The sequence below is a fragment of the Phacochoerus africanus genome, chromosome 2 (genome assembly GCF_016906955.1).
Source record: "Phacochoerus africanus isolate WHEZ1 chromosome 2, ROS_Pafr_v1, whole genome shotgun sequence".
NCBI classification, from domain to species: domain Eukaryota; kingdom Metazoa; phylum Chordata; class Mammalia; order Artiodactyla; family Suidae; genus Phacochoerus; species Phacochoerus africanus.
Window position 1 is genome coordinate 49,881,239 of NC_062545.1, and position 19,061 is coordinate 49,900,299.

At 38.0% G+C, this 19,061-nt stretch overlaps 1 protein-coding gene across 3 annotated transcripts in view; it reads right to left on the minus strand.

Moving 5' to 3' along the window:
- Positions 1-19,061, minus strand: part of LMBRD1 (LMBR1 domain containing 1) — a 105,088-nt gene that overhangs the window by 51,463 nt on the left and 34,564 nt on the right. For all 3 annotated transcript variants that reach the window (XM_047760040.1, XM_047760030.1, XM_047760049.1), the window contains 3 exons: positions 18,221-18,288; positions 8,027-8,115; positions 5,016-5,089 (listed from right to left, as the gene is read on the minus strand). In XM_047760040.1, the coding sequence (XP_047615996.1) occupies positions 5,016-5,089; positions 8,027-8,115; positions 18,221-18,288 (231 nt within the window). The remainder of the gene's footprint in view (positions 1-5,015; positions 5,090-8,026; positions 8,116-18,220; positions 18,289-19,061) is intronic.

The following is a 19,061-nucleotide window of genomic DNA, read 5'->3' on the forward strand; positions in this document are numbered from 1 at the left end:
TAGCAAGAAAAAACAATAAAAAAACAACAAAAAAAACCTTAAATTTATATAATAGGTGTGTTAGCAGCTATAAAGAAAAACCCAGAGACAAGAGTGGAGCACTCAAGAAAAGCCGCATCATCAATTCTCTTGACAACACAAAAGATAAGCTTGTAGACCGAAATGCAGACAAGAAGAACCAATTCAAAAAAGTGACTCAGGGAGTTCCTGCTGTGGTTCAGAGGGTTATGAATCAGAATAGTATCCATCAGGATCTTTGCCTCCCAGAGTGGGTTAGGGATCCAGTGTTGCGATGCACTGTGGTGCAGGTCAAAGACATGGCTTAAATCCTGCGTTGCTGTGGCTGTGGCGTAGGCCGGCAGCTGAAGCTCCAATTCAAACCCTAGCCTGGGAACTTCCGTATGCTGCATGTGCAGCCCTAAAAAGGGAAAAAAAAAAAAAAAAAAAAAACTGACTCAGAAGACTCATGTTCCCAATGCCAAGTTTCAGAAATACTTTTCCAACTTATTTCATTTATATTTCCTTATTTTTTATGAAGATTGACAGAATTTTATGTAAGTCTAAAACACTTCTCTCATTAATATAAAACAAAAATTATAAATAAGAAAGCATGGGCAAGGATATTTTCCTTATTGTGGTCCATAGAAGAAAGGTGCATCTTACAATCAATGTCATAGGGTCAATGAAATACAGTATCACATGGAAGGCTGAGATATTTGACTTTTAAAGTGAATTTTTGTCTTTAATCATTACTGAGAACTACCGCTTTATTTATTTCTACTTTTGAATCCTTAATTTATCATTCTGATCTTTACTCCATTAGCTTATATTAAATTCATATAGATCCACATAAATAAATACATGTATATATAACTCATAAACTCCTGGAAGATATGTTCAATTTTTTTACTGATAAGTTCAGTAGTTGCTGCTTTTATAGGCATGTCTGTGGTCCATATGATACACTTTGTATGAAAAGGGCATTATTCAACATTCTCCCACTTGGTGGCACCAAAAAATTAAAATGTCTGCACAAATATCTGTGCGTAGCAGTTTCTTCTTTTTTAATTCAAAAAGTACCAGATTCCCTTTCAATTTAAGCTGAAAACAAGAGACAAGATAATTTGTCATTTGGCGTTCTTCCTCTCCTAAAATTGAATGCTCAATTAATTATTCGGCTAATATGTGGTATGATGGATACAATCTTGGTAAAATTTAAATAATCAACTAGTTTCTAAAAACTAAACAATAATGCATAACTAAGTAATTCACAGTCGGCTGACACATACATTACCAAAACTTCTGGAGTCTCAATACTAATTGTTATAGATCCTATAACAGACATGACTTCACCTTTCATAATTAATTCTTTGTACTCGGGGCCAAAGTAGTCTAAGTATTAAGTTCCCACTGTGGGTAATTAATGACAATTAAACTTATACTTCTCCACATTTCCCCATGAACAGACCAATTCTTAAGCTTTTCCCTAACAACCTAGGAGAAAACTAGATTGCATAGTTTTAACTGCATAATACTGTCTGTCATATTGCACAAGCATTTTGCAAATTACGATAACCACCTATCCATAATAAAACCACCTATCCATAAAGAGTTGATTTTAATGAAGTCTGAATAGGTATCATTGGCCCACTTTTACAGATGGGGAAGCCAGGATTCAGAAATTAGATTTTTACATAACGGCTCATACTCAGCTATAAACACCATGCCACCCCCTTAAACAGGGTCTTCTCTACCCCACCTACATAGGAAAACTGGCGAGACTATGGTTTGGTAGCAAAACATTCTTCCACCAAGTTATGAGTGTATTTCATAGTGCTATCTAAATGCTTTTAATCTATCATCACACCTAAAAGTAACCACCATTCAATTTATTTTTATTTATTCATCTTTTCATAAATTCACATTCTCACTGATCATAATACTGTTAACACCTGGCTTCCTTTTTTTTTTTTGTCTTTTCTAGGGCCACACCCACAGCATATGGAGGTTTCCAAGGCTAGGGGTCGAATCGGGATGGCAGCTGCTAGCCTATGCCACAGCCACAGCAACTCGGGATCCGAGCTGCATCTGTGACCTACAACACAGCTCACGGCAATGCCGGATCCTCAACCCACTGAACAAGGCCAGGGATTGAACCCGCAACCTCATGATTCCTAGCCGGATGCATTAGCCACTGAGCCATGACAGGAACTCCAACCTGGCTTACCTTTCACTGCAAAAGAGGTGGGAACTATAATGTAAACAAAATGAAACTGAATATTCAACAATTTGAGCTACTAGTGACTATTTATTGAATGGCCTAAAGATTTCAAGACTTGGTGAAGTGTGTAATTAATTAAACCCTTACAACCTTATTAAACATTATTCCCACTTTAGAGATTACTCCCACTTTAGAGATGAGTAAATTTAGATGGCAAGGTAGTTCAAGGGACCCATGGACTTAAGAGGGATCTACATTTAAGCCTCTCTTCCAATGATCACAATTGCATAGCTCATGCTGTTTAAAGAAAACATACAAGGCAACTCCTAGGTAGTCTGACCTGGTGTGCATCACAACGGACCCTCTCCTTTGGTCTCGGGCCTGAAGTGGACCTTCCCTACCTAACTCAGCATCTCCCGTCTTTCTTGTTCCTGTCATCAGGCCCTCTGATTGTCTGATCAATGTCCTTGAGCCAAGCCCTCTGCATTCTAGAAATTTAAAGCTCTTCTAAGGGGATATGTTAACTAAGCTGGTATGATTACTGTTTAATTGGTTTAATTGATTGCATAAATGATAACTTCCACAGTTTCAATTTAAATATAAAATATCATATTAATTTGAAATATTTATCTTTATAATAATATTATTCCTACAGGGAAGCTCTCTTTAAAAGAATTTTAATAATTTCACATTTCCCACTCCCACTCAACACCCCCAAAGCTTAATTCAGATCCACCAGAATAATGTTAGTCAGATCCTATTACTTTTCCATTTAAAACCTTCCTATGATTTCTAATGTTAATCAGAGTAAAATATAAAATCCTAACCATGGTCCACAAAGCACTATAAAACATGTCCTCTGGCTGCTTCTCACCCATACTTCAGTATCCTACCTCCAACCACACCAGCTCTGACTCCCTGATACAGCATACCTGTACTTACCTCAGGGTTTCTGCACTGCCCTGCCCTCCTGACTGGCTGGCCTTTCACCTCACTCAGGTCTCTGTTCAATGGTTAAACAAGCTTACCCTGGTCTTTCGCCATTGCCCATCCCTTTACACTGCCCCGTTTGAGCTCGTCCACAGCATCAATTGTTGGGCCATCAGAAGACAGAGATGGGTCTCTCATCTCTGTACATCTTACAAGCTAGGCACCAACTGCTCTTTTTTTTCTGTACTAGCTTTTCAAGAACCTTTGTCCAAAGACAGACTCTTCTTCTAGAGTCTGGGAGGCATGCTTATTGTCTATTACAGACTCAGCTTCCCTACACTCAAGAGTCCCCTGCTTTGTGACAGTCTCTCTTGGTGATCTTCACATCTCCACGAGGGAGTTGGGACTCAGAATACTGGCACAAGACAGCACTGATTCTGTGGCTACTGCTATGGCTGTGAGTAATAGAGTTCTCTGTCTGCGACCAGAAGTCCTGCGTCTTTGACCAAAATCCATGAAACCACAGCAGGCTACAAGTAGGGTAAAACCTCAGATCCTTCATACTTCTTACAAACTGATGGTGACCTTGGCTTACTGGTTTCCTCTTTTTCTATTTACTTCTCCTGACCAATCTTTCATTGACTGCTAGATCCTCATTTCCCCATACTTTCAAAGCACTTTAACAATAAGCATCATTTGATCTTTAAAAATCCTGTTTTTTTTAATTCCCATTTAATGTGGAAGACACTGACCCAGGAAGGTTAAAAGACAAACTCAAGATTAGCATAACACGTCACTCACAGCAATCAGAGTCAGGTCTACCTCCTAATGTGTAATTAGCTTATGAATGTTTTCTAAGAGACAGTTCATTGTGCTATACATATATTGTGCTATACATATATTCTGTAAGATGGGAGGATAATTACCCATTAATATATTCCTTGTGTAGTAATAGAAGAAAAAAGCAAAAACGGCACTTGATAATAAAACCGAGTATTCAAATAAGCACCTGAAAGATACTAAAAGATACTAAAATGCAGTACTTTAGACTTCTTTTATTATATGACACTTGAATGATTACGTAACAAAACTAGAAAGTGCTATCACAGTAATAGCTCATTTCCTTTAGACCTAAAGGAAGAGATATTGGAAGAATATCCAAAAAATTTTTAAAACTAATATTTTCCATCTTTGCAAAAATCCAGAATGCTGTAAATATAAATTCCAATAATATGAAAAGGGTTCCACATAATTTAAAGCTTCCTGCACAACTCTCTTTTGGGAGGCAGATAAGAAGCATTTTTACTGGTGTTTGCTCTATAATTTGAGCATAAAACTAAAAACGCAGTCTGTACACAAGTTACCCTGGCTATTATAATTCATATTGTACCATCCCCAGAGATATTAAAAAAAAAAATCAGTCTCTGGAGCTCCTTGGTGGCCTAGTAGTTAAGGATCCAGCGTTGTCACTGCTGTGGCATAGGTATAAGCCCTAGATTGGGGACTCCACAAGCCACAGGCACAACCAAAAGGAAAAGAAAAAACTCAAGTCTCTGAGAGTTTAAGATTAGATTTCCTGTTACTAGAGAACTATCAAGTTATGTAAAATATCTGATTTTAAAAGTCCTATATCCCCAAATAGGATGAACTTACTGACTCCATAACAGATAGTGATCTATGGTTCGGAGTTCTAATATGCTTATATATCACTAAATCTATTATTGCATAGCCACTTTTCAAGAAAAAGGAAGAAAGCACTAAAATATTAAAGAAGGAAACAGATCTGATACATGAATATGGTAAAAAAATATTGCTTCATAAAGAGATTCTCTCATTTTAACTCAAATATCAGCATTACACTTACTGTGTAGGTTATAGCTGCCAACATTCCAATCAAGGTCAGAGAACTAATGGAAAATGACAAGGCAGCTAAACCATCTGCAAAGAAAGAAAAATACTGTTAAAAATGTATAGTTATTCAAATGTTTACACTCAACAAATCAATAAAATAAATATTGGGTTTCTTACACATTCTATAGGAATAAACCTAATATGGATTAGTTCATTCCTGAAATGCTAACTCCAAGTGGAAAAGAGTTTTTAAATAGCTCTTCATAAGTTGATTTGTTAAAGATCTTTCAGATTAACTAATATGATTTTTCCTTTACCTCTTAAAATTAAAGGGAGAAATTACTGCCTATTAAGTCTAAAGAGAAATCAGTAAAATATTAGATGCTTAAATGGCAAAAAAAAAAAAAAAAAAAATTCCTGGCCTTTCTCAATGGCAGACCTTGAGAAATAACATTATAGAAATGCCACTATAATGGATCAATGGATGTTGATCCTTTCTTCCCTCTCTGCTTAATCTCAAACTCCTGGTTTTTTGTTCTTAATTTTCAAAAAAGTTTTTAGAATATAGCCTAAAACTAAAATTTTAGAGTTTATTTCACCCTTAAACTTGAAAGAAGCTGGCATGCTCCCTAAGTTAAAAAAAAATAGCAAACAAACAGAAAATAGATTCAAATATAATACCCAAATAGGAATACAATGCTAACAAGCTAGCTTTAGCAAACTATTTAAAGGAAGGTCAATGAATGAGTTCTGAGCAAGAGTGACACTCTCAAACAAATATACCAGAAAATGCAATGAAACACTACACAAATTTTAATATTCTTAAATGGAAGTAATACTAATTGTTCTATTGATCTAGTTTAAATGCAGGTCCTATGGAACCAAATACAATTTTTGATTAATTTAATGTATCAATATTAATCTTTCCATGAATAAAATTAGAATGACCTATCATCTTAAAACTCAGTTTTAAAATCTAACACTTAAATAAGTGATCATATTAACAAGTTCAGAAACTATGCAAAGCAAATTTTTAAGCCTTAATTTTTTAAAATTATAATACCACATTTTACCAAATCACAGACATTGATGCTGATATACTTTCTTGATCTTACTAGAAGTATCAACCCAAAAAGTATTCATAGAAGTAGGAGAGGTCTGGCTTTTGGCTGATAGCAATTTTAAGTAACTCCACTTTTAAAATACAACACAAAATCAGAGATATAAAAAGGTGTAAAAATACACATTTTAGAATTGATAAAGTAGACTATTCTGTTAACATTGCCAAGCAAAAAAGTTAATATTACTAATAAGGATAAGAAAAATGTACTCTAAGATTTGAGGGTTTTTAAGATAAAAGAGAATGAGATTATAGCAAGAGCAATAATGCTACTAAATAATCACTGCTTTGAGTTACACTAATACCCAAAGCCTAACTTATAGCACAATGTTCAGGTTAGAAGAGAAGTTACTCAAGAGACCTTCAGAGTTAACTGCAGGACAAAAAGCAATTTATTTCTTAACAATGGGATCAGGTGCATAAATCCTGACACTCAGTATCAGTAGATGCCAGGCCTGCTAACTATATTCCTGCTGGTATCAGCAAGATATTAATGGACCACAATTTACAAGACGAAATCTTAGGTGGAAAGCAAGAAAATTAAGAAGTTGTATAGCAAAGACTCCAAGACTTAATTTAATCATCATTTAGTATTGTATCTGGTTAAAGAGAAAGAAGTGCTGATCAAAGAAAGTACAGTACCTATTAAAAAGAATAAATACAAAAGCAGTAAGAACTTTCAGCATGTTTATAAGTTTTCTAGGTTTCTTTGAAAATAGAGTTACTATGTTCAAATGCACATGAAATTCTGTGTAATATGTCACATTCTTACTTGATATCAGGTTTTAATGCCAACTATATTTTTCAGTGATTAAGCAACTTTTTTTTTTTTGTCTTTTTGCCATTTCTTGGGCCGCTCCTGTGGCATATGGAGGTTCCCAGGCTAGGGGTTGAATCAGAGCTGTAGCCACCGGCCCATGCCAGAGCCACAGCAATGCGGGATCCGAGCCACGTCTGCAACCTATACCACAGCTCACGGCAATGCCGGATCCCTAACCCACTGAGCAAGGCCAGGGATCGAACCCACAACCTCATGGTGCCTAGTCGGATTCGTTAACCACTGAGCCACGACGGGAACTCCTAGGCAACTTTCTTAAGCTAACTTTCTAAACCCACTTTTGTTCCCCTCTCTAAAAACCTAGGTCATGTTAAGGGAAACTTCTGGAAAAATAATTCCAAAATATTTAGGTGAGGAAAATTTATAATAAAGTATTATTTCAGGAGTTCCCATCACGGCTCAGTAGAAACAAACCCAACTAGCATTCATAAGGACGAGGGTTCGATCCCTGGCCTCACTCAGTGGGTTAAGAATCTGGTGTTGTCGTGAGCTGTTGTGTAGTTTGCAGATGCGGTTCAGATCTCAAGTTGCTGTGACTGTGGTGTTGGCCAGCAACTGCAGCTCCAATTTGACCCCTAGCATAGGAATTTCCATATGCCACAGTGCAGTCCTAAAAAAACCAAAAACATTTTAAAAAATTGTTTCATCCACATAAAACCTCTGTAATTTATATTCCACAAAAAAGATTACTTAATCATGCTCAAACAGTTAACACAGGGTTCCTTCAGTTAAAAATAAGAACCAATATATCTAGTACATTTTTAACATGCTATTCTATATTATCCTAAGTGAATTAAAGACCATAAAGAAATTTTAAAATTTTTACTGATAAAATACTTTGAAGATTACATTTTCTTTTCAACATGATAATTTCATGAAGTCAAGAGACTAAGTTATATAAGTTAGATGGCTAGAATGAGTCTCAGTAACACAAAGCTCCTAATTTGTCTAGCACCCTTTTAACCACAAGTTAAAAGAATTGTGAAGTTAGCAGACTATTTCTGAAAAAAGTCACCAGGATCATGAAATATGAATTATAATGAATTTTTTAAAAAAGAATACTTACGACTACTTCCAAGTTCTTCAAACAGGAACTTCACCTTTTCCCATTCTGTAGAATTTTTGTTATTGGGAACATTCAATGGAACAAAAGCACTAGAAAGGAGGAAAAACTTTGTTTAATGGTTTTAAGGACAAAAGGTCAAATAAATGATCTGAAACTCAATTTTCAATAATTTTTTTAAACAAAGATCAACTTTCCCCTCAAAAGAATAAGCAAATCAAATCTACACCATGTACAGAGGGATGTGAGGAGTTTCTTATCTATGTGTTTATTATATCAAATTTGTTTTAATAGTTTAATTACTATATTCAGTATAATTAGTCTTCTTTGTAATCATATGTATCTCTTTCTTTGGACACACCTGCGGCATGCAGAAGTTCCTGGGCCAGATATCAAACCCACACTGCAGTTGCAGCCTGCACCACAGCTGCAGCAACACTGGTTCCTTAACCCACTGAGTTACAAGGGAATTCCCTCTATCTTATTTTTTGCATTTAAAGCTATTCTGAGAAGGAGCCATAGGTGCAAGACAGTCAAAAAGGTCCATAGCACAAAACAGGTTAAGAATCTCTTTGTTAAATCAGATGAACAGAATATAACTAATGATTTCAGTATATTCATATGCATAAAAAGAAAAGAAAGGAAATACACCAAAATTAACAGTAAATATCTCGTTGTAGAATTAGGGGTGATTTCTACTTTCTTTTTAGTATTTTTTCTGTATCTTTCAAGATTCTACCCAATACATATAATGAAAGTAAATAGTTTCTATTTACTTCTCAATACACATCTAAGAGAGAGAAAGACAAAGGCAAAGAGACAGAAAGGCACTTCATTATCTACATCAGAAACAAGAAGACAAAGATTAAGGTAAAGGGCTGGATATTCCTTAGATTGTATATGTGAAGAATCAAACAGGAATGTAAGAAGTAACTCTTAACATGAGCCTCCACGGCATATGGAGGTTCTCAGGCTAGGGGTCGAGTCGGAGCTGTAACCACTGGCCTACGCCACAGCCACAGCAACGTCAGAACCCAGCCATGTCTGTGACATATACCACAGCTCACAGCAATGCCAGATCCTTAACCCATGGAGCAAGACCAGGGATCAAACCTGCGTCCTCATGGATGCTAATCAGATTGGTTTCCGCTGAGCCATGACAGGAACTCCCAGATATACATATTTTAAAAAGCATATTTTGAACTCATTAGTTGGAACAATCATCCATGAATAGGCAGAAAAACTTTTATGTTGTACAAAATATCACCTACAGTATATTAAAATATCTATTACAAATATCTAATAATAGCATTTATACTTAGAACATTCAGTATCTATATCAGTTTTAGACAATCAAAGGTTCTGTCCAGTGGTAGAAGAAAATTAACTCTCACTCATGATGACACTTTCATGTTCAAACTGCTGAGCAGGGCTCTTTAGCAGTTCAAATATTTAACAAAGAATAACACCAAAGGAAGTTTACATGACCAAAAAAATTTTTTTAAAAAGTCAAACAGTCCAAACTACTGTCAAAATGACTTCAGGAAAACACTTGTTTTGAAGAGCACTAACATTTTAGCACTATTATTTTAGGGAGGAACTACAGGGAGCAGCAAAAGCACAAATCAAAAGTGGTGGCCACCTTGTGACTAGGACTGTATAATCCAATAAACAGACATAAAATATCTTCTCATAAACTAAGAGTAACATCCATAAGCAGAATTTATAACTAAATGTGTCCTGAGCAATAAGATTCAAAAGATTTAACAACCAATATGGCAAAGGCACTACTATTCACCATAGATTCTGGCCTTTTGGTTCTGGAGGAACCAGGCCAGCTAAACCAGGTTATACCCTCTGAATGGGCCAAGGGTGGAGTAAGAAGACTCAAGAAGGCAGAGCAGCCACTGACTGATATGGAAGCATTCCAACCATTTAACAACCAGAAGGGGCCAATTAATGTTCACTGGCCAAATGTCAGCCCTACAGACAAAGACCCAGACAGAGACCTGTTGGGAGCACCTCCTAACAGATACAGAGGTAACTTCAGTTAGATAGGCCTACGACAGAGACACATTCATTTTGATGGGGAGAGAGCAGTTATAAGATTATCAGCAGATGGCCAACAAGCACATGAAAAGATGCTCGACATCCCTGATTATTAGAGAAATGCAAATCAAGATACCACCTCACGCCAGTCAGAATGGCCATCATTAAGAAGTCCACAAATAACAAGTGCTGGAGGGAGTGTGGAGAAAAGGTAATCCTCCTGCACTGCTGGTGGGAATGGAAGCTGGTACAACCACTATGGAGATCAGTATGAACACACCTTAGAAATCTATACATAGAACTACCATATGACCCCGCAATCCCACTCTTGGGCATATATCCGGACAAAACTTTCCTTAAAAAAGACACCTGCACCCGCATGTTCATTGCAGCTCTATTCACAATAGCCAGGACATGGAAACAACCCAAATGTCCATCGACAGATGATTGTATTAGGAGGACATGGTATATGTACACAATGGAATACTACTCAGCCATAAAAAAGAATGACATAATGCCATTTGCAGCAACATGGAAGAAACTAGAGAATCTCATACTGAGTGAAATAAGTCAGAAAGAGAAAGACAAATACCATATGATATCACTCATATCTGGTATCTAATATACAGCACAAATGAAAGTTTCCATGGGCCTGGAGAATAGACTTGTGGTTGCCGGGGGGTGGGGGGAGTGGGAGGGATTGGGAGCTTGGGGTCAATGGATGCAAACTATTGCTCATGGAATGGATTAGCAATGAGATCCTGCTGTGTAGCCCGAACACTATGTCTAGATACTTACAATGCAGCGCAACAATGGGAGAAAAAATTATGTATACATGTATGTGTAACTGGGTCCCCATGTTGTATAGTGGGAAAAAAAAAAAAGGGTGTTGGGGAAATAATAAAAAAAATAAATAAAAAAAAAAGATTATCAGGCATCTTCGAAATGGTGATGATAACTAAAGTAACCAAGAATGTAATTAGATAGAACGATACAGATATATTCTAAATCTCAGTCCTTCTCAAAATAATGGATGCAGAGATCCTTAGCTTTCAAAGACATACAATCTTAGGTCAAGATAAGCACCAGAACCTTGTAAGATTATAAATTTCCCTTACACTCTTAACAATAGTAAAACTGCTTAGAAAAAATATTATACACCCAATCTGATTCAGTGAATTAGCTTAATACAGATCATCTCTTCAGAAAGAGACAAAGGAAAGGCTGATGAATGTCAGTAGAAATTGAAATCATGAATTCGGCAGATTGAAAATAAGATTTTCACCTCCTACACTCAATCACCAAGTCATATTCATCTTCCAAACAGTTCATCTGTTTCTTCTCTGCTCTCTTTGTAACTACTCTAGTTCAGATCCTTTTGTCTCACCTGAACTATGACAATGGTAAAATAACTAGTCTTCTAATCAATCCACCAATTTTTTTTTTTTTGTCTTTTTGTCCTTTTTGTTGTTGTTGTTGCTATTTCTTGGGCCGCTCCCGTGGCATATGGAGGTTCCCAGGCTAGGGGTTGAATCGGAGCTGTAGCCACCGGCCTACTCCAGAGCCACAGCAACGCAGGATCCGAGCCGCGTCTGCAACCTACACCACAGCTCACGGCAACGCCGGATCGTTAACCCACTGAGCAAGGGCAGGGACCGAACCCGCAACCTCATGGTTCCTAGTCAGATTCGTTAACCACTGCGCCACGACGGGAACTCCAATCCACCATTTATATTTCACTTCCCTGACCAATTCCCAAATGCCCAACAGTTCAATGCATCCTCCAATGTTGCAACTCAACAAATTCATACATATTTACTGCATTCACATGCAAATACATACATATCTACACTGTCTTTCAAAGCCTCAGCAAAATAAAACCCAAAGCCTTAAACACTATATGTAAGATCCAGAGTCTACCTATATGGGTTAAGTCATGTTCTGTTACTTGCCAACACGAATACTTAAAATATCACATCCTTTTTTGTGTGTGCTAATGAGGGAAGGAGGATTTAAATTCACATTATCATTTTTATATTATTCCTTAAACCATTCCAGGCTAACTTGAGCCTCTCGGTTACTATCTGCTAAAGATTCAATTGTGTCCCCTCTCCCGCAAGTTAACATGTTGAAACAATAACCTCCAATGTGAATGCTATTTGGATATGGGGCCTTTGGGAAGGTAATTAAGGTTAAATGAGACCCTAAGAGTAAGGCTCTGATCAAACGGATTGATGTCCTAGAAAGAGGAGGAAGAGACACCAGAGAGCACTTTTCCTGTGTCTAACAGAGGAAAGGCCATGTGAGGACATGGTAAGAAGGCTGCTGTCTACAAGCTGAGGAGAGAGCTCTCACCAGAAACCAAACTTGCTGACACCATGATCATGAACTTCTAGCCTCCAGAACTGTGAGAAAATAAGTGTCCACAGTTCAAGCTACCCAGCCTGTGGTATTTTGCCAAAGTAGCCTAAGTAGAGGAATACAGATTGTGGTACCAACAAGTAGGTTGCTACTTTGTAACAAACACCTAAAGATGTGGATGTGACTGTGGAACCCAGTGACTGGAAGAGGCCTAAAGAGTTTTGAAGGTGAATGCCAGAAAAAGCCTAAGCTGCCTTGAAGGGATTATCGATAAAAATGTGGATGTGGAGTTCCCTAGTGGCCTAAAGTTTAAGGATTTGGCATCATCCCTGCTGTGGCTCGGGTTTGATCCCCAGCCCAGGAACTTCTGTATGTTGCAGGAGCAGTCAAAAAAAAAAGTGAATGTTAAAAGGCAGTTCCGGTAAGGACTAAGAAATAAAAGAGGAGAGTTATAAAGAAAGCCTCTATCATCTTGGAGAAGACATACATCACCATTAACAGAATGTTGGTAGAAATATGGGCAACTAAAGGTCATTGTGAGGGGATCTCAGATAGAAATGAGTAAACTGAAAAAAAGGACATCCTTATTATAAAGCGACAGAGTTCAGCTGAACTGTCTTGTAGTATATTACGGGAGGCAGAACTTGTAAGAGAGAAAGTTGCATATTTAGCTAAGGAAAATTCTAAGCAAAGCATTAGAAGCAAGCTGGTTTCTCCTTCCCACCAATAATAAAATGGAGAAGACAGAGATAAATAAAAAGGAACCAGCCTGTCTATACTGCAAAAAGTGAGACAGCATGTTCAGAGAGTGCAGCTGAATAACATTTAACAAGATTAGTATAGGAGGAAACAAAGGATTTAATCAGCTCCTCAGCAGAGGACAGGAGCAGTGACAGGATGACACCAGAAGTGACGTGGCTGACACAAAATACAGGAAGGCTATGAGAATTTGGGATTCCACAGGAAGGGGTGATAGTTCGCTGAGAACATGCTTTATCTTTCTAGAAAACCTAAGAATGACCCCAATGGCAATTCAGTTATCATCAAGGCTGCCACTTCTACAGGCCCAAGGGGCAAGGCTGCTTCCTCCTCAATTTCAGATAACAGGGTCTGCTCCTCAGTTTTACCTGCTAGGCAGCTGCTGTAGGACCTATAGCCAGAATTAAGGGGGCAGGAGAGGCAGGGCCACTGCCTTGAACCATAGCAGTGACCTACCCCTTGGTGGGCCTGCAGGGCAGAGCATCCATCAAAGATGATTACTCTTGAGCCTTAAGATCTAACAATTTGCCTTGCTAGCTTTTAGATTTGCTTGGGACCCATCACCTTTTCTTCCTGATGTCTCCTTTTTGGGATGGAAACCTCTATCCTATGCCTATCCCACCTTTATATTTTGGAAGCACAAAGCCTGTCAAGTTTCACAGGTTCACTGATGAAGAAGAATTCTGACTCAGGATGAGCCTTACTTCCAAGTCTCATACTTGATTCAGATGATATTTAGATGAGCCTTAGGATTCAGACTTGATGCTGGGTTAAGAATTTGGGGGCTTGATGGGCTGGGATAAATGAACTCTGCATGGGAGAACATGAATTTTGAGGGGCCAGAGAACAGAGTGCTACAGATTGAATTTGTCCCCCAAAAATTCACATTGAAGCCCTCTCAAAACAATGGTAGGTAGATACAGGGCCCTTAGAGACATAACTGAAGTTAAATGGGGTCAAGATGGTGGGACCCTAGCCCAACAGGACTGGTGGTACAGAGGAAAGACTGGTGGAAAGTCTCATTGAGGACACAATGAGACCATCCATGAGCAAGGAAGAGAGCCCCCACCAGAAACAAAACTTGTCAGCACCCTGATCATGACCTCAAGCCTCTAGAACTAGGAGAAAATAAATGTCTGTTGTTTAAGGCAGTGTGAGCAGACAAATGGTTGACTAGTTAGCAGCGTCAACTCTCCACACAGTCAACAATCTGGGTATGACTTATATTGGGCCTTCTGTGCACATGGTCCCTACATATCCACAGTTTCTCAAGATCCACAGTTCCACAAACACACATTCAACCAATCACAGAATACTGCAGTGTGTACTACTGAAAAAAACAAAGAAACAAAAAACCTGTAAGTGGGCCTACCCAGTTCAAACTGAAGTTGTTCAAGAATGAGCTGTACATTACACATGCTATCCATCTTTTTTCTTTATCTAGTCTGCTAAGCAATTTCCACTCCATCAAATTTTGATTCAAAGAGTACTTCCTCAAGTTCCCTTGCAGCATAGGCTCTGTCCTATGCCTCTCTAAAAAGGCTGATTTTAATCTGTATTCTTTACCTGTAATAAATGGTAACCATGCCTTTGGAGAGCTCTGTAAGTCCTTCTAGAGAATTATCAAAAGTGAGAGTGGTTTGAGGAACCCTCAAAGCTTGCAGTTGGTTTCAAAAGAGAGAAAAATGTTTATCAGACCAGGAGGTACATCCTCAGTTTCTCCTTCTCATACCCTCCTCCACGGCTAACCTATCAGAAAACCTTGCCACAGTTCCTGTTGTAGCTCAGCAGAAACGAACCCAACTAGCATCCATGAGGATGCAGGTTCAAGCCCTGGCCCGCTCAGTGGGTTAAGGATCTGGAGTTGCCATGAGCTGTGGTGTAGATCGCAGACATGCCTTTGATCTGGCGTGGCTGTGGCTGTGGCTGTAGTCTGGCAGCTATAGTTCCGATTCAACTCCTAGCCTGGGAACTGCAATAAACCCTGCAGGCTCTTTCTCTGGACAACGGACAGAACCTTATCTTTGCTACTACCACCCTGTCTTGCCTGGGTTACTGGAAAAACTCCCAACAGACTTTGTCATGCTTCTAGCCTCACACCACAATGTCAACTCTCAACACACCATCCTGAAATCTCTAAAAACAGGCTATGTCACCCAAGGACCAAAAACTCTCCAACAGTCTTCCATTCCCTTGAAACAACACCAAAATCCTGACAATGGCCCCTGCTGCCCTGTGCAGTCTGGTAGCTCTGGTCCCCTCTGACTGCATTTTAAGCCACCCCAGCCTTCACTCCTAACTCCAGCCACCCTGCTTTCCTCACTTTGTCTTGACCATGAGAGACACTCTGCTGCCTTGGGACTCTTTACAGGCTGTTTCTCTGACTGCAGTGTTCCTCCCCCTACATATATTCATGGCTCCCACACCTCCTTCAAATGTCTTCTCAAATACTACCTTCTCAGCAATGCCTTCCTGAAAATTCCACACCCCCAACATAACCTATTTCTTGGTATTTTCTTTCTCTGCTCCCCTAGTCCGCTCCTGAACATATGCTCCAGAGGAAAAGGGATTGTCTTTTCTGTTAATCACTGTTTCACCAGTACACTGTACAATAACTGGAACACTACAGGTATACAATAGATATCTGGAAAATAAATTGAATGTTATATTGTTCAAAATGGCTGGTCAAACCATCACTTCTTGTTATTACTGGATCTGCAAAGAACTGTTTGCTTCACTTTTAATATATTGCTTCTAAATAAATAAATATTATGGACAGAATCAGTTAAAGCTTATTAAAATCATGCAAAATGTAAACTCTTTAGGAACGAAGGTGATTTACCATGCAAGGAACCAATAAATTTCAGAAGAAATTTTTTTTCCCTTTTGTCTGGGAAAGATATTTTGTAAAGATCTGCAATTTTACTGATGGTTTCAAGTCATGTTCTAAATCAGGAGCTGGGAGTTCCCATTGTGACTGTTGGTTAAGAACCTGACATTAAGTGTCCGTGAAGATGTGGGTTCAAGCCCTGGCTTCACTCAGTGGATTAAAGATTCAGCGTTGTCCCAAACTGCAGTGTAGGTGGCAGATGCGGCTGGGGATCCAGCGTAACTGTGGCTGTGTAGGCCAGCAGCTGCAGCTCTGATTTGACACCTAGCCCCGAGAACTTGCATATGCCTCAGGTGTGGCCATAAAAATTAATAAATAAATAAATAAGGAGCTGGCAAACTACTGACTGCCTGTGTCTGTTAATAAAGTTTTACTGGGACTCAGTCATGTCTTTTGGTTTATGCATTGTCTATGACTACTTTAGAACTACAAGAGTAGAGCTGAGTGGTGCCACATGGACCACTAACATGAAATACTTAATATCCACATGTTAAAACGTGTAAAACTTTACTGATATTAGTTTATAAAAATTTAAGGAAGAAATATTAAGAAAGGAACTCCTTGGGAATTCCTGCTGTGGTCCAGCAGTTTAAGGATCTGGCATTGCCACAGCTGTGGTTGTAGGTCACAGCTGCAGCTTGGATTCAGATGCCTGGCCTGGAAACTTCCATATGCTATGAGTGCAGCTGATAAAGAAAAAAAAGAAAGGAAGGAACTCCTTGAAAAAGATGAATTCAAAAATTCAAAGATGCATCTGAAAAGATGTACAGACAAGGATTTTCATCAAAGTGTTGTTTATAAAAATATAAAATCTGCAAACACCCCAAGTGTTAGAAGATCAGTCAAATAAATTGTTTCCTCCTAAGAAGGTAATGCAATACAGACAAAATTGATGGATCTACATTCATTATCCTGAACAGAGGCCTGCAATATGTCAAACAGGAGATTTCTAAGAATGACCTAAATATAATCACATTTGTGTAAAATCACAACATGGAGGGTATGTGGGGGAAGGGGCACTGAGCATGTATTTGAGCACACAAAGAATGTCTACATTGCTGTTCTCCAAGAAGATATACAGATGGCCAGCAAACACATGAAAAAATGCTCAACATCGCTGATCATAAGAGAAATGCAAATCAAAACAACCATGAGATACCAACTCACACCAGTCAGAATGGCCATCATTAAGAAGTCCACAAATAACAAGTGCTGGAGGGGGTGTGGACAAAAAGGAACCCTCCTGCACTGTGGGTGGGAATGTAAACTGGTACAGCTACTATGGAGAACAGTTGGGGGATACCTTAGAAATCTATACATAGAACTTCCATATGACCCCACAATCCCACTCTTGGGCATCTATCCGGACAAAACTCTACTTAAAAGAGACACATGCACCCGCATGTTCATTGCAGTCCTATTCACAATAGCCAGGACATGGAAACAACCCAAATGTCCATCAACAGATGATTGGATTCGGAAGATGTGGTATATATACACAATGGAATACTACTCAGCCATCAAAAAGAATGACATAATGCCATTTGCAGCAACATGGATGGAACTAGAGAATCTCATACTGAGGGAAATGAGTCAGAAAGACAAAGATAAATACCATATGATATCACTTATAACTAGAATCTAATATCCAGCACAAATGAACATCTTCACAGAAAAGAAAATCATGGACTTGGAAAATAGACTTGTGGCTGCCTGATGGGAGAGGGAGGGAGTGGGAGGGATCGGGAGCTTGGGGTTATCAGATACAACTTAGAATAGATTTACAAGGAGATCCTGCTGAGTAGCATTGAGAACTATGTCTAGATACTCATGTTGCAACAGAACAAAGGGTGGGGGAAAAAAATGTAATGTATATAACTTGATCCCCTTGCTGTACAGTGGGGGAAAAAAAAGATATTGGTTAGTAACTAGTTAAAAAAAAAAAAAAAGAATGTCTACACTGAACAACACAGACAAAAAGATTAGTTAGTTATTCCTTGTTGGTGATACAAAAGGTAGTTTTCTCTGTTTTCAGATTTTATTATTTTCTTTCCTGGACTTTTCTGAATAAGTCTTACTATTATCATTATTAAAATAATGCTATTTCCATTTTCAGGAAAAGAAAAATCGAGACTTACCCAACTAAAAGAAGAAGTGCGCAAATCATAACAAATCCCAACGTATACTTGAGTGCTGTCTTAATTTGCTACATGTCAAAGGGGAAAAAAATATATCATTTAATAAGACCTTTAAAATATAAATTATTCTCACTACCATTTTGAAACTTTCACAACCAATGTATATTTATATTTAAAAACAAATCTTAAAATTTAAACACTGTAAATACCACATCTTAAGTATCTTTGCAAACTACACTAGATTTAAAAATATTTTCAATGGTTAGACCTTGTGAGAAGCAGTACATCCAAAGCATAATTAATTATCCAATGGGCATTTGTAGTAAAATTACCAGAATATTTAATAAAATAGCCCTCAAAACAGGAAAAGCCAGAATCTACAATGCCCCTATTCCCAATTCGCCAAAATAAGTTAATAATTATAATAAATATTTATTTACATGTTTGTATGTATACATAATATACATACACCATATATTTATACATGTATTATATAAAATATATAAAACATCTATATAAATGTATACAAGGCCCATATCATGCCAGGACTGCTATAAAAGCTTCGCATACATTAACTCATTTCATTCTCACCACACCCCTGAGTCAGGTATTCCCATTCCTACTTGAGAAATAAGGAAACTGTGGTCCAGAGGTTAAATAATTTTCTGTTAAGTCACAAAGATGGTAAGTGATTAAATAAGAACTTGAAACCAAGAACTTAGGTCTTTAAAGTCTGTGCTTTCACTGTTGTATATGTAATGGATGGTCAACAGGGACCTGCAGTATAGCACAGGGAATTCTATGCAATATTCAGTGATAACCTATATGGGAGACTCTGAAA